Source organism: Procambarus clarkii, chromosome 31, assembly GCF_040958095.1.
Source record: "Procambarus clarkii isolate CNS0578487 chromosome 31, FALCON_Pclarkii_2.0, whole genome shotgun sequence".
NCBI classification, from domain to species: Eukaryota; Metazoa; Arthropoda; class Malacostraca; order Decapoda; family Cambaridae; genus Procambarus; species Procambarus clarkii.
Window position 1 is genome coordinate 26,520,712 of NC_091180.1, and position 16,566 is coordinate 26,537,277.

The 16,566-nt window shown below is 43.4% G+C and overlaps 1 protein-coding gene across 1 annotated transcript in view; it reads right to left on the minus strand.

The window, feature by feature from the left end:
* Positions 1-5,521: 5,521 nt before the first annotated feature.
* The window catches only part of LOC123758961 (homeobox protein ceh-30), a 58,340-nt gene continuing 47,295 nt past the window's right edge, over positions 5,522-16,566 (minus strand). The window contains exons 3-4 of the mRNA XM_045743725.2: positions 9,920-10,062; positions 5,522-8,997 (exon numbers count right to left, since the gene is read on the minus strand). Of these exons, the coding sequence (XP_045599681.2) occupies positions 8,675-8,997; positions 9,920-10,062 (466 nt within the window). The 3' untranslated portion in view covers positions 5,522-8,674. The remainder of the gene's footprint in view (positions 8,998-9,919; positions 10,063-16,566) is intronic.

The window sequence follows — 16,566 nt, forward strand, 5'->3', positions numbered from 1 at the left end:
TTTTTTTTTATTGGAGGTAAAATTAACGTAGATATATGACCGAACCTAACCAACCCTACCTAACCTAACCTAACCTATATTTATATGTAAGGTTAGGTTAGGTAGCCAAAAAAAGCTAGGTTAGGTTAGGTTAGGTAGGTTAGGTAGACGAAAAAACATTAATTCATGAAAACTTGGCTTATTAGGCAAATCGGGCCTTGAATAGTAGGCTGAGAAGTGCGTTCTGGCTATTAGGTACGACATATATATATATATATATATATATATATATTGTGGTTTTCGTGTAGTTATATCTAGGTTAGGTTAAGTTTGTTTGGGTTTTGTTGGCAATTATTTGCACTTGCGGGACGATGGCAACATCTGCTCAGGTGTTCCAACAACGTGCGGCCGACCCCATCAATGACCCATTCAGCAATTTTAGTGTTAATTATAGGAATTAAGGAAACTGCAGAAGGACTATTGGATCCATAAGAAGCAAATTTTAAAAGCAACAGATATGAATGATTCCAAGCCAAGCCTAGCTTATTGAAATAAAGTGATCTCACGTCTATGCGTTACTCAGTAGTGTTCTACAAATCAACAACAATGTTTCCACACTAAAAACTCCCAGGTCTTTCCTAAATATAAAGTTCTCCAATTTTGTCAACTGTTTCGTGTCTTATTTTGTATTGATTTATTTAAGATCTTATTAATAACCTCTTTGTTATGGCCATTCATCTACTTGTATACCTCAGTCATGTTACCGCTAGCTATTCACCTTTTGTAGAGAATATAAATTAAGCTTTTTCAGTCTTTCTTCACTTGAAAAGTTTCTATTTCCTGGGATCATCTAATTCCTTTGGCATCTTTCGCTGAACGCGTTCAAGTGAATTTATATCAATTCTATAACACAGCGACCAAAATTAAACAGCATGATCTAAATGGCAGCCTAACTAGATGGAACCTGTTAGAAATCAATTCCAGTATCCTTATTCCAAACAATTATGCAATTGATTTTTTGGCTTTGAATTCCTACTAATCATGACCCTCAGATCTTTTTGGCAGTCAGAATTCCCAATTTCAATACTGTCCAGTTGATATCTAGTAACTGTCATCATACGCTATGCGCACTAGTGGCTTTAGGTATTGTATGTACTAGCTCTTTCTATAAATCCAACATTATGTTTGTAAAACAACTATGTATGTACTTTCCTGAATAAATTTTACTTTACTTTACTTTACCTCGCCTCATGACCTTACATTTGTCAACATAAAATTGCATCTGCTAATCTTTCGACCATTTTAAAAGCCTATCTAGATCGTCTTGAAGGGATTTTAAATCCACTGAATTTATTTCCCGCCCAATTCTCGTAGCGTCTACAAATTTGCAAATATTTCTGTTCAAACAGTCAACGTTGAATTTCGACTACCACTGCATAGGGTTAAATAACTCAGGGTCATGAGGGTATTGTGAGAGGCAACCAGGAAAGACTACAAGGTAGCCTATACCGTCGACAGACTTACACCCATCAATGTAGTTTTATTATTATTATTTTCTACCACAGACGTGGCCAGACATTTACCATGCTAAGCAGCATATATACATTTTCTTCTGTCCTCCATGGACAGGGTGAGAGATCTGTTAAACATATAGTTCAGGGATTTATTGAACAATAAACAAAAGAACGTGATTGCAGTGCTTATAAAATGCTATACATAAATACACAGATTTACGTCTGTGCTACATAAAGTCTTTTTACATACTGTCATTAATGTGCGTTTACAAAAGTGAAATACAAATTCTGACCAGCTTACACATATCCTGTATACATACATACATACGTATATATATACAAATATATACACATACATATATATACATATACACACACATATACATCTATGTTTCTCCTACTTTGACAGGGTAAGGTAGCTGCTATATAAACTAGATTTACTTGGCGCAAATCCTTAACTTTAGCATTTGTTTACACAATAGTAAAATAGGTACCTGGTTGTTATACGATTTGGCGGGTCGTATTCCGAGGAATATTAGGATTAAGAACTTGTCCGAAACGCTATGCGTGCTAATGGCTGTACAAGAATGTAAGAACTCTTGTATATATACATATTAATTTATTTGATATGTAAGATAAGGGCTCTTTACGTATCCCTTAGGTCTTAAGACCTGTTCTTCTGTCTCTTAAGCCCTTAACCCCCACCCCCCACTCCTCAAGTCCCTCAGGGACTAGCTCGTCTGTCCCTGAGCCCTTAATCCCTGTTCCTTTGGCCTTGAGCCCTTAACTCCTGCTCCTCTGGCCCTTAGTACCCGCTACTTTAGCCCTGAGTCCTTAACACCTGTTCCGATGACTCATTATTCAACTTATGGGCTTACATAAGTTGCATTTTAACTCACTAGGCTTCCTGACAGCCTCGTGACCCAGCGTCAGGGGACGAAAGCCTTACAAGCATACTTAACCTCTTATATGTAGCTATATACAAAATTAAAAGTAATTGGACTGAGTGCCCCATTTTCATAATGTAAACAAGTGTAAACACATGTATACAAGTGTAAACACGGGTAAACATGAGGATGATCACGCCATGTAGACATTGGTGGAGCCAAGAGCGTTATTTTTTTAATAGAGGCCATTTTTTGTCTTCATGGGAGGCATTATACTGTTATTAGAGTCCCTGAGGCCACACTAGCGAACTAATAATGGCGACGTAGTGCAATTAGCGGTAATTAAACTCGCATTACCAACTACCCGGGAACAAGGCAGGGCGGAGCTGGCGGAACTCTGGAAGTCTTCGGCAAAAATTCCTGCAGTTAGTGCTAGAGGTAATGTCTTCGGTCTTCCATATTGGTCTTATCCCAACTCCCCCAAACTGCTTGGTAATTAATGATAGTTGGCAATTAGCGAGCCGGGGTAATGAGCCGGGAAGGGCGTCATTAGAGGCACTTCCCACCACCACTACCCTATCCAGAATCCTGGCCTGGCCCCCCTATCCCTTCTGTGTCCGGGCGTTCGCTTTGGCTCCGGATAGGGCTTCCGGAGAATGGGAAGAGGCAGCGGGTGTTCCAACTCTCGTGAACTGGGGCGATTGAGCTTCTCATAGGATGCTTAGGAGGGCTCTAGGCAGTAATTACTTCACATACACAATTGTTTTTCTCAAGTGAGACTTGCATGTTTTATAACTAGTTAAACTCACCTGCCTCTACTGTAAGTCTTACCTGAAGCTGCGGTTGTAAACTTGTAGATACGTTACCCATGTCAACCCGGTATCCATGTCAACTCGATATCCATGTCAACCCGGTATCCATGTCAACCCAGCATCATTCCACCACACACGAGTTGAAGAAATTTTTGAAATATAGCGATAACGACATCCCAACGTATGTCAGTACATTTCCAATTTGAACAGTTGAATGACAACATGATGGAACGAAAGATACGGAAGGAAATGCAGAATGCAACCAGTGAGGAGTAGAGGTGCCATCAGCACAATCAGAGAGCACTGCATGAACATCAGACGCCTTCAAAAAGCAATTAGATAGGTTCCTGGAAGAATTAAGCGCCGAACCAATCGGGTTGTAGTGGATATGTGGGCCTGCGGGGCGCTTCGCACAACAGCTTGTTGGACCAGGTTATCACAAGTCGAGCCTGGTCCCAGGCCGGGCTCGGGGAGTAGAAGAACTCTCTGAACACCCTCCAGGTATCCCTTTTCTGTCTCTGCCTATGTCTATATCTGTCTCTCTCTTGCCAGTATGTAGCATGTGTGTCACTATGAAGCAGGTGTAGGAAACATGTGTGTACATGGGTTCAAGACATGGCTGGTTAACTTGGCAGGCAGCTAGTGGGTGTTTGGGAAGGGGGGATTGCAAGAATGATGGCAGTAGGATACTTGATGCTGATGTCATAAACATATATCACAGGCTTTTACACGCAAAGTAATATTTTTTTAATGATGTTATATAATATTCTTATAATATCATATTTCGTCATAATGTTTTATAATATAGCATGAAGAAAAAAAAAATTCAAAATCGAGTTAATATACTTACAAAATTTGTCGTTGGGGTCGCTTTGGCACCATGTCAAGTACTACTCGCTTCACTGATGCCAATCCCGATCCACCCATGTCCAGATACTAAAAAGCATGTTTTAGCTGTCTATGACACTTGTATCAGTGAAGAGATAGTTTTAAGTCCCCCCTTTAACATTAATTATAAATTGACTATGCTGCTTGAATACAATTCTGTAAATTGCTATGCTAATGGGGAAGTAATTTGAAATTGCAGTACAACCTAAACAAAGGTTCCTAAACACCATCCAAACATAAGTTAGTAAGCCCAAACCAAACACAAGTCACTAAACTCAGCCCAAACAACTCAGTCAGATAACACAGCCCAATAAACACAAAGCCAACACAGTTCAGTAAACAGCCCAAACACAGGTCAATAAACACACTATAAACACGTGAAAGCACAACCCAAACACGAAAAAACACAGCCCAAACACCAACACCAAGTCTAGACAGTAAGTCTCAAAGAATACCTAAAATAACTAGAAACTGAAACAAAATTTTTCCCCCTAATTCCTCCATGGTTTTTTGCTATTTTATTTTCCCTATTTTTTCCCCTGCCGGTCGCATTAGTGGCCCGACACCCACTTAGCTGTTAAAAGGGGCCGGTTACCAAGGAAACTCTCCCTGAATTATGGTTTTCTCTCGCTAAAAAACAAAAGCCCCTAACCTTCCCACCACAAAAGTGGGGGTCTTTTGAGACTCAAATGAGAAATTACAAGAACAAATCATGTGTATTTGAATTCTTCCCTTTTTGTTTCACTATATATTGTGGTCTATGTTTCACTTTCCCCGCTCTCTTCCTGTCTCCCTCCATCTCCACCTTTCTCCTCCAACATTCCCCACCTCTCCTCCCAATCTTCACCCCTCTCTCACCTATATACACCCCTCTCTTTCTCCTCCTCCTCCTTCCCTCTCTTCAAACACCCTCCTTGTACTCTGTTCCCTCTCCTCTCTTATTATAATTAACACATTTATGTACATCTGCCCTAGACTATATGAAGGGGGGTACTGTCAGAACTATAGCTATGTGAGGGTAAAACTTCCCCCGTGCTCGAAAAATTAAAGAAATCTAGGGACGGCTAGCCACCTTTCGCCGATTAGGTGAGGGAGGGAGGGGGTCACAATTAAGCCCTGTTCCCTCTTGATAGGACCAATAGGGCCGACCCCGACCAGTCTATGGCCGTCCTTTACCCCAGACCTTTCACCCTGCAAAGTTTGGTGAGGCTAGCTTCAAGCGTCTGGACTCCAGCCTCGAACAGACAAATGTAAATATATTGATGAAACTAAATTGTATGGGTATGTATACATGTGAATTCTGTGTATATAAATGTTTGTACTGTACATATCTCAAGTTATGCATTAGGATAATAAAATAGCAAGCGTCACAGTATTATGTATATTGGACCATTACATTTTGATGCTATTTACATATCTACTGAACACACTCCATCATCTTTTCACCTCTCACTCCTCTCTACTCTCCTCAGCCATCTCTCAATTCTCTCATCCCATACCCCTCTCCGCTCACCTCACACTTCTCCCCTCACTGCTCACTCCTCTCCCCCTTTCTAACAGGTGTGTTTGCTGGGGGAAAGGGCATATGTCTCTGGGGTGTATTGTTGGGCTTTTGATTACGACGTATCACTTCAAAAGCCCTTGTACTCACCCTCAGGATCAACACGGGCTCACACTCGTCACCCCTACACACTCATACTCGAGAACCATACACACTCATACTCGAAAACAATACACACTCACATTCCTGGTCCATGCGCCTCACATACACTCATAGCCCATACACGCACTCATGACTCGTATGCATTTACAAATATATACATATGACGCACACACTTTTGACATATACGGACGTATAACACATGTGACGAAGTGGTTAGCGCAGTTCGGTCACAGTCAAAAGGTTCAAGGTTCGATTCCCGCGCAGAACAGAAGCATTTGAGCATCGTTTCCTTTCAACTGATAGGCCTGTTCACCTAGCACTGATTAGGTACCTAGCAGTTGGGCAATTTATCGGTCCCATTCTGGCCCAGGGAAACCTTGGTAGGCTTACAGTAAACCACAGGGTGAACCATAAACATACTCACATCCTAATACCAGAATTGCAACATTACAATCATGATGCAACCAGTTTAGCGCCCTCATATTTTAAGGGAATAGGAAGTTCTTGTGCTGTGTTTACAAGTTTTGTTTATGCTGTGTTTACATGTTCTGTGTTGTGTTTTTACATGTTCAGTTTGAATTGGTATTTGTTTTTTTAATTTGTATTTGTGTTTTGATTTTACGTTACTTTGCTGCAATATTATCATGCGTTCATGCGTTCAACGTAATGTAAACACTATCATTCCTGCGCTCGCGCATCCAGACGCCCGTTGCGTTCTTAGGCTGACTCGTTCAAATTTCACCCGACCACAAAGGCACATTTATCAGTTTTAACGTAATCTTTTATTAAAAAAATATATAAATGGTTTTGTATGTTAAAAGTGTGCGCATTGCTAGGCTTGGAATAGGTTAGGTTAGGCGTTTTAGTTTTTTTCAGGAATATTCCTGCGCGGGCCCCTAAGCCTCTGGCTAGTCCACTAAGTGTTGCTTGTTTCTGTTTTACGTATAAGTATTTATGACTCGTATGGTCGCTCAAGAAAGATTTTGCCACATGTGTTTAACAACTGCTTTGTTGAATCTAAGTTGAAATCTTAATGGGTTTGTAACTGTGCACTGTGTTAGATAATGTTACAGTGGTCTGTCGGGCATTTCTCCACAGTATTGACATTTCCTCTCAACTTCTGGAACCTGTAAGCCTATTTCCCATGCACATGAGTATCCAAGCCTGATGCGATAAATTTTCATTCGCAAACACCCTGTGCCTTGTATAGTGACTTGTGAGCCTCTTGTTGAATCACTTGTGATACAAAAGATTATCGATGTGTATATATATTTGTGTAAATGAGTGTATATATATGTACATGTATATATAACATTAATAATTGTGTAACTAGCTTCAAAAGATTGTTACTTGCTTAGCTAAACGAACTATGGGGTTCAGTTCCTGAACCGATTATGTGCCTCTGTAACCCTTTACACCACCGCCCACGGGATGGGTATGGGGTGCATAATTAAGAAAGAAATTGAATTGCAAACACCCTGTTTGCCAATGAAAAATAATTTGAGCGCAGCTCTCCAATGATAACGTTCGAACTTTTCTTGATTTGCGCATCGTTTTTTTTTCCTATATTTTAAATACCTTTTAAAATGCTTTATCCATGTACTGCATATGTAGACCAGACCACACACTAGAAGGTGAAGGGACGACGACGTTTCGGTCCATCCTGGACCATTATCGTGTGTGACCGACTTGATAATGGTCCACGACGGACCGAAACGTCGTCGTCTCCTCATCTTCTGGTGTGGGTTAGTCATCATATCTTCATCCCCGTTGTTGTGACTCATCGTCTGCAGAATCAAAACATCTAATCTAACCTAACCTTATAGGTCTTATTATACTCAAAATTATAGTATACGCTAATTTATATTCAAGAAAAACAGTTTTTGGTTACATAGTAAGTTGATGTTGAGGAATGTGTGCGTGGGGTCGGTCGCAGCTTGGGCAAGCGTAGCCTAAAGAAGAGTTGTTTGATAAATGTTTGCAAACACACTTTGGGGGTAGAAACAGCCTAAGCTACTCTATCCCTTTGAGACGTATTATTTTTTCTTGTCTCAATAAACTTAGTTGAACTTGAATTGAACTTGCAGACACACACGTGTACAACCTATCCCCCCCTCCCCCCTCTCACCACACTTGCAGTCACACTCATTCACATAATTATCTGTCCGAAACAAAGATGTGTTTTAACGTTTAACATCAAAAACTACTGATTATAATTCATATTAACAACTAACACAATACACACACAGGTCAAGCGAGTAACACAAAAATCTCAACACTGAACACAACACGTTTGTCCACCATCACAAAAACTAACATACATGACACAAGTCCTTTGTGATATGACCTGCTGTTCTACGTTGCTGTTGTTGTTGTTAAAGATTCGCTACCTGGAACAAAAAGCTCCAAGTAGCACAGGCTATAGTGAGCCCGTTGCTCTTCTACGTTGTTCCACTGGTAATATTTAGAGGATTTCTCTGTCTTCTGACAGGTCAACACGCTCTCTCTTTCAAGCCAAATAAATATTACTTGAGTACACCATCACTTTGAGTCTACTTAGAATGCAAATTGAATCAAAGTGCCGTTGACAACAGGAGTGAGGGACACCTAATTCACCACTTTAAATAAAACGGATCTCCAACAGCGAACCCGGGATTGACGGTAGAATGCGAAGTAACTACAGTAGTGCATTGCCAGTAACGGAACTGGCATTATATTTAAGTTCATCTCTTGTATTGTATACCAAGAGCCTTATTATACCATCCAAGAGTCTAGGTTCGTGCGTCGAGTCTTCCTGAGAGTCATAGATGCCGAGGACTATAGACTCCCACCTGTCTTAGTGGGTGACAATCTCCAGGTTCCTATAATGTATCAGGAAAAAGCTGCCTTTTGGGAGTCTTCATTGAGAGCGGACGCTTGAACCTCAAAATTTCAGGGCTGATGTCGCTCTTGGAGGTCAGACGGAGAGGGCGGAGTGGGTGGGCTGGTCGGGCTTGGGACGGAAGACTGGGTGGGCGAGGCGTTGGTGGTGGGCGGCGACAGAGGTGGATTGGGCACTGACGAGGCGGTGGAGGAGATGGAGGAGGCGAGAGTGGAGTAGTAGTGGGAGGTGAGGGAGGAGAGGGGAGAGGCTTGTGAGAGGGCGGAGAGAGGGGAGGGCTGAGAGAGGGAGTGGGGGAGAAATGGGCGAGGAGGCGGGACAGCTGGGCGCTGCGAGAGGGCCGCTGCAATGTGTCTGTAGTAGGCCTCCACACCTGAAACATAAGGAACACACATGTCAGTGGCTTTTGCTTTCGCGTTGTCAGGGTCAGGAAGCCTCTTGGGCTTATAGAGGCTTCCCTAAGCCTATCCACAACAGTTTACTAGCTCCTCGATACTTATTTACAGCTACGTAAACAGGAGCATTACATGAGAGGAAACGTGCTCAAGCGTCTGTCCACCTATGAGAATCGAACCCGGGACCTTTTCGGTGTTGGCCAGACTGTGTGGACCATATGACTGTTGAACAACTCTACGTAGGTCCAACTCAGGTCCAACTCTGCTCTCTACACTACCGCTGCGTTACCTGCCGTAGCTCCAACTCTGCTCTCTACACTACCGCTGCGTTACCTGATGTAGCTCCAACTCTGCTCTCTACACTACTGCTGCGTTACCTGCCGTAGCTCCAACTCTGCTCTCTACACTACCGCTGCGTTACCTGCCGTAGCTCCAACTCTGCTCTCTACACTACCGCTACGTTACCTGACGCAGCTCCAACTCTGCTCTCTACACTACCGCTGCGTTACCTGCCGTAGCTCCAACTCTGCTCTCTACACTACCGCTACGTTACCTGACGCAGCTCCAACTCTGCTCTCTACACTACCGCTGCGTTACCTGCCGTAGCTCCAACTCTGCTGTCTACACTACCGCTGCGTTACCTGCCGTAGCTCCAACTCTGCTCTCTACACTACCGCTGCGTTACCTGACGTAGCTCCAGCTCTGCGTTGCTTGGCTTTGTACGTCTCTGGCTAGGCTAAAAGGTTCGATTCTGACGGAGTGGCAAATCAAGAGTTCTCACACTGCGTGTCTAGCGTACTGAGCTGTGACCATGAATATTTATCTATTGTATTTGATATGTTTTTGGATTTCGTAAAGTGTGGGGGTTGGGGGGGGGGGGAGAAGCCGAAGTGGGCTTACCTGTGGGAAGGGTGGGCGTGAGGTGGGCGAGAGCGGGCGTGGGAGACCAGCAGGGCTGGCCGTAGAGCCTCTGAAGGGTGGCGTAGTTCCCGGCCTCCGCCAGCAGCTCTAGACCCACCGCTGTCTGCCGCTTCCACTTGGTCCTGTAGGGAAGGTTAGGTTAGTGAGTTACTCCGGTCTGCGCGCACACACACGCACGCACACACACACACACACACACACACACACACACACACACACACACACACACACACACGCACACACACACACACACACACACACACACACACACATTTAGGGCATTTAGGGCGCTTTACACTGCCTACGTAAGGCCAGTCTTAGAGTATGCCGCCTCATTATGGAGTCCCCATCTGAAGAAGCATATAATGAAACTGGAAAAGGTTCAGAGGTTTGCAACGAGACTCGTCCCAGAGCTACGAGGGATGGGGTATGAGGAGCGCCTGAGGGAACTGTGCCTTACGACACTAGAAAGAAGAAGGGAGAGGGGGGACATGATAGGAACGTATAAGATACTCAGAGGGATTGACAGAGTGGACATAGACGAAATGTTCACACGCAATAGTAACAGAACGAGGGGACATGGATGGAAGCTTGAAACTCAGATGAGTCACAGAGATGTTAGGAAGTTTTCTTTTAGCGTGAGAGTAGTGGGAAAATGGAATGCACTTCAGGAACAGGTTGTGGAAGCAAATACTATTCATAATTTTAAAACCAGGTATGATAGGGAAATGGGACAGGAGTCATTGCTGTAAACAACCGATACTCGAAAGGCGGGATCCAAGAGTCAATGCTCGATCCTGCAGACACAACTAGGTGAGCACAACTAGGTGAGTACACACACACACACACACACACACACACACACACACACACACACACACACACACACACACAGGGGCCTCGCGGCTGAGTGGGCAGTGCTCAGGGTCGCAATCGCAAGTGCTCGGGTTCGATCCCCAGCGGAGGCGGAAACAAATAGGACAGAGTTTCTTTCACCATGATGCCCCTGTTCACCTAAACAGGTACCAGGGAGCTAGACAGCTGCTACGGGCTGCTTCCTGGGGCTGTATGTGTGTGTGCGTGTATTAAGAGAGAAATATATGTCGTAGATATAATATAAAAATACATTGGTTAGAAAGGCGGCGTCCAAGAGCTTATAGCTAGATTCTGCAGATACAAATAAACACACACAGAGCCACTGGGAGCCTCTTCAGTGAGCACCTCTTTATCCCGACAGCAACGATCCCTTTCATAAAGAGAGCCCGGCGAGATGAGTGCCGCGGCGGCGGACCTCAACACAGAGACATAAAATCGAGGTGCAGAACGAATGTGATAAACGATGGTGGGGAAATGTCCCCGGCTGGGGAAGGGGAAAGAGGACGTCATGGAAGGGAGAAAAGGGTTTTAACGCCCAGCCTGTCCGTCGAAGAGGCCAGGGTGACGCCCCGTAGGGTGTGTGTGTGGGAGGGAGATGTCGTCCGGAAAGGGATGGAGGACCCAGGGAGTGAGGGAGGGGCGCTGAGTGATGTCTCACTGGGTAGAGGGTGATTCAAGAGAGAGAGTTTTCATGTGGTGATGATGATGATGATGATGATGATGATGATGATGATGAGTCGACATTGGCCCCTGGAGTTTTAAAGGACTTGTCGTTGACTAGGAGTAGTCAGCGAGGAAATATGCCTTAAGATAGCCTCAAGATATCCTCAAGATAACGTCAAGGGGGTGTTGTAACCTTCAGGAACTGACCCCAGCAGTGTCCTTACAAGACTCACTTTGCTGTGAAGTATTCTTGGGAGACTGACTTCGCTCTGAAGTAACCTACAGTCCTACGTTCGATTTCCGTTGGTCAGGTAATACTTTAAATTCAGTTTAGGCATAGTGTCCAATGTGTCCAACGTCCTGTGGTTAGAACCTAACTAGTACCGAATGTCCACCAAGGTTAGGGGTCTTCTGAACTTGAGTAGGATCATAGTTTAAAAAGAACCCGGTTACGAAGGGTTCTTGCCGCTCCTGTCAGGTAAGTCCACTACGGGCTCACCATAGGCCGTGCTACTTGGAACTTGTTCCGAGTAGCTGAATCTATAACAACAACCACAACGAAGGGTTCGTAACAGCCGTGATGTGATGGTGAACGTTGTTTATAGTGATGGGCTACGGCAGTGGTGGTAATGGATGTTACAATAATTGCGGTGACAGCGATGGTTATAGCAGTGGGTGATTACAGCAGGAGTGACGGTTAGTTACAGCAGGGGGGGGGGGTAGTACATCAGTGGTGGCGACGCCACTGGTGATTACAACAGTGGCAAGTGGTATTTGGGGGGAGGGAAGCTTCTCATCATTACCCAAAATATCTTCAACCACACCACCACCCCCACCAACCACGCCACGCCCCCCCCCCCTTCACCAACCACGCCACCACCCCAACCAACCACGCCACCCTTCCCACACATAATTTGTCACCGTATCAATTAAATTACTATCGCGTGTTCCTCGACGCACACACTCCATTATTGGCGTGTTGTAAACAAATATTAAATAAACGCATAAAGATGAGAGAGCCGGAATATTGAAAATATTTTACTTATAATTGTAAAATTATAAAAATTAATATTATATATATATATATATATATATATATATATATATATATATATATATATATATATATATATATACACATATATATATATATACATACATACATATATATATATATATATATATATATATATACATACATACATATATATATATATATATACATACATATATATATATATATATATATATATATATATATATATATATATATATATACATATATATATCAATAACAGTCACGTTAAAGATATGAGGCTTCGTTAACACGAAGGGATTGATTGACTGTCGCAATCACAGACTAACAAAAGACTGATATACTCAAAGACTGACAGACTAGCAGACTCCAAGTCAAAAGACTCAAACATTAACTCGCCAATTAAAATCCCGCACTGTCTAATACAAGCAGTCGTAGAGGCGGGGCCAAAGAGCCGAAGCTCAATCCGTCCCAGCACAATTAAGTGCGCAGAGACCAACAGATACACTCACAGACTAACAAAGACACAAGCAAACTAACAACCAGATTTGAAAAAAAAAATAGTATTTTGCGGTGTTCGGAACTAAATTCGTGATCTGTAGTGTTCGAAATGCGGATCTAAAAATATAATTTATAAATTCGTTTCTGCCATAATAGTACAACTTTAAATGTATATATGTCAAGGTTTTATTATTTATTTTGTGTTAAGTTAAGAAATATACTTCTTAAGACATAAAGTTAAGAAGTATGTATATACCTTATAGACAGTAAATAGCAGTAAATAGGTACTCGGGAGTTAGTCAGCTGTCACGGGCTGCTTCCTGGGGGTGGAGGCCTGGTCGAGGACCGGGCCGCGGGGACACTAAAAAGCCCCGAAATCATCTCAAGATAACCTCAAGAAGATAACATGAAGTTAAAAAGTACATATACGTCCTTACAGGTATATAGAGTAAGAAGTAAGCATACCTCATCACATACGTGTGAAGTTGAGAAATAAACACTACTTCCTTATTCAGTCACACAGACATGAAGTTATAAAGTAAAATAAAAACAAAACTTCATGTTTATGTAAATATCCATATACCTCTTTTTTATCAATATAAAACTGACAAGCAAAAAAATACTTCCTTGTACCTACGTCAAGTTGAGAAGTATAAATAGCATATGCACTTGGTGGTGATAATAATAATAATACTTCTTTTTAATGTAGAGAAGTAGAAATGACAAGTAAACCAGGTCGTTGATCAGTTCTTTGAACAGACGCTCAAAGTTCCGCCAGAAATGAACACGAGAAAATATACTTTGTAGGTCTCCCTAGTGTGAAGATACGGTCCTGAATGGGACCATCTTCAGGTCCTGAACGACCCCAGATAAAGACACTGAAAGACCTCCTACCTCCTGAACCGAACCATTTCTAAAGTACTCCATTGCACCTTCGGAATGTTAATGTTTAAGAAAACGCGGTAATCCGGACTGGGAGTAAATAGCGGATAATTATATTTTGAGTCCTAAATTGCACTCTGCTTTAATATTCGCATTTTCCGGCACTGCGCTAGGCTATTGTGCAAGGTTTTGTGATTATTTACGAGCACGCCTCCTGCACACACACACACACACACACACACACACACACACACACACACACCTGGTAGGGGTCTGGTAGCTGAGCGGACAGCGCGCAGGACACGTAATTCTGTGGCCCGGGTTCGATTCCCGGACCAGAGAGAAACAAATGGGCAAAGTTTCTTTCACCCTGAATGCCTCTTATTACCTAGCAGTAAATAGGCACCTGGGAGTTAGACAGCTGTATGGGTTGTGATATAAACGTAAAGAGACAGTCAAAAGTAGAAGATATAGAGACAGACGAGAAAAGAAATGAGAAAGAAACAGGAAATTGTTTACGAAGGGGACGGGAATAGAGACGGGTAACTGACAAGTAGTTTACATTACTTGATTCACAGATACAAACTAAACTAGAATCTTAAGAAGCAGCTCCTAAGGGTAAACTCATGTACCTGGGAGATCCTTTACAAGGTAAACCCATGTACCCAACAGCTAAAAGGATAAACCAGTATACCAGTGTTGTGGTACACCAGCATGCCAGTTTACCAGTATACCAGGGGGGGCCACTCCTCCAGGTTTCACAGCCACCGGGCTATAGGGGCTACTCGTAATGCTTATTAAAACCTATTGAAGCCTTTGTGGCAACAATTAATCATAGGTCCCATACGCGACTCCTCAATAGCGGGGTGACTGTGCGGATATATGTGTGTGTGTGTGTGTGTGTGTGTGTGTGTGTGTGTGTGTGTGTGTGTGTGTGTGTGTGTGTGATGAAAGGTCTCTCTAGCAAGACATTATAAGGACGGTAATCCCAGGAGAAAACTGCCTTCAGCTCGGAGGTTAAGCAATTTCAATAGAAGATGAAACAAGCAAATAACAACAATACACACCCAAGCATAAAAAACATACACACAAAAAAAAAAACAGAGAAATCAGTCCAGTGACACGAGTTTTTTTTTCACCCTTGGGGAGGGTATATGATGTATAGAGTGCTATTCCACACTCGGTTTCATGGCCTGTACTCCTTGTTTTAAATTGTATTCTCCTCAACCTTAAGTTCCTACGCAGGATATTTCCTTTGGATGTACATGGATTCATAGCAGCGTCAGAACGGCTGTGGAGAATTGATGTATTTTTTTGTGGCGGGAATGATCGGCGTGGCCTAAATGGTTCCGTTCATGGTTGTGGTGGATTTGGGTATTCCAGGTTGGTAGCATTTGCATAATTGTGTGTGTGTGTACGTGTGTGTGTGTGTGTGTGTGTGTGCGTGTGTGTGTGCGTGTGTGTGTATGTGTGTGTATGTGTGTGTGTGTGTGTACCTTCCTAATTGTTACTGTACGCCAGTGGGGACCATTTATTGGTTGTGAATAGAATGGCTACCGACCAGCAGACTTTATAGACCTATAGATAGTTAGACCACATCTTAATTATATAACTAAAGACGAGGCCCTAACTACAGCAGTACTGAGAGCGAGTATAATCTACGCTTCGCGAGGTATCCGTACACCAGTAGATTGACGGTTGAGAAGGCGGGACCAGAGAGCCAAAGCTCAACCCTTCGCAAGCACAACTGAGTACACACCACCTTACTTTGTAGAGAGGTGGAGACACAGAGTGAGGCAAGGGCAGCCGCCATTACCTACAAGCAAATAAACCAGGAAACTCTGCTAAACCCAAGATGAAAACGCATTGGAGGACTCGGGGGGGGGGGGGAAATATACAATATAAGAGAAGGAGAATGAGAGACAAAGAAGGAAAGGAAGGAAGGAAGGGTTAAGGGGAAGAGTGAGAGAGGGGAGAGAGAGAGAGAGAGAGAGAGGTGCCCGACAGCCCGAACACTATACACACCACACAAAATACACTTCCTCTGCTCTACTCAACACAAGCCATAATAAACTCCACCTCGCCTGCATAGTTCCACCTCTGTCCTCGAACAATGGGAAAGACGTCATTAACTGCAGTGTTTGAGGAGAAGTGTGTGTGTGTGTGTTGTGTGTGTTGTGTGTGTGTGTTGTGTGTGTGTGTGTGTGTGTGTGTGTGTGTGTGTGTGTGTGTGTGTGTGTGTGTGTGGGAGGATACAGGGACTAAGGGAGGGAGGGGAGGCACCGGGAGCTTGGCTATTTATTCTTCGATAAAACAGAACGATTAAGCTGCCTGGGCAAGGAGCCCCGCGCTTAACTTGCGGTGAAGGTCGCTGTCATTTTCCCTGACGGCCGCAAGACGAGGGTCGGGTAATGCTGCAATAATAGCCATAAACGGAGGGTGGCTGGGTTCTGGGGGGGGACTCCGGCGACCCCGTATGGCTATAATAAAGGCTGTGATTTCCCCAGCGGCGGCGGCAATCAATTATATAAACAATATTGGCGGTGATTACCATACTTGATTTGGAAATAAATCAGTTTATGAGAGAGTTACGCCAGAGCCAATAGCCTTCATGCCAGGCCAATTAGCGTGTGTTGATTCCCCATCCTGCCCTAACCCCCCCTAACCC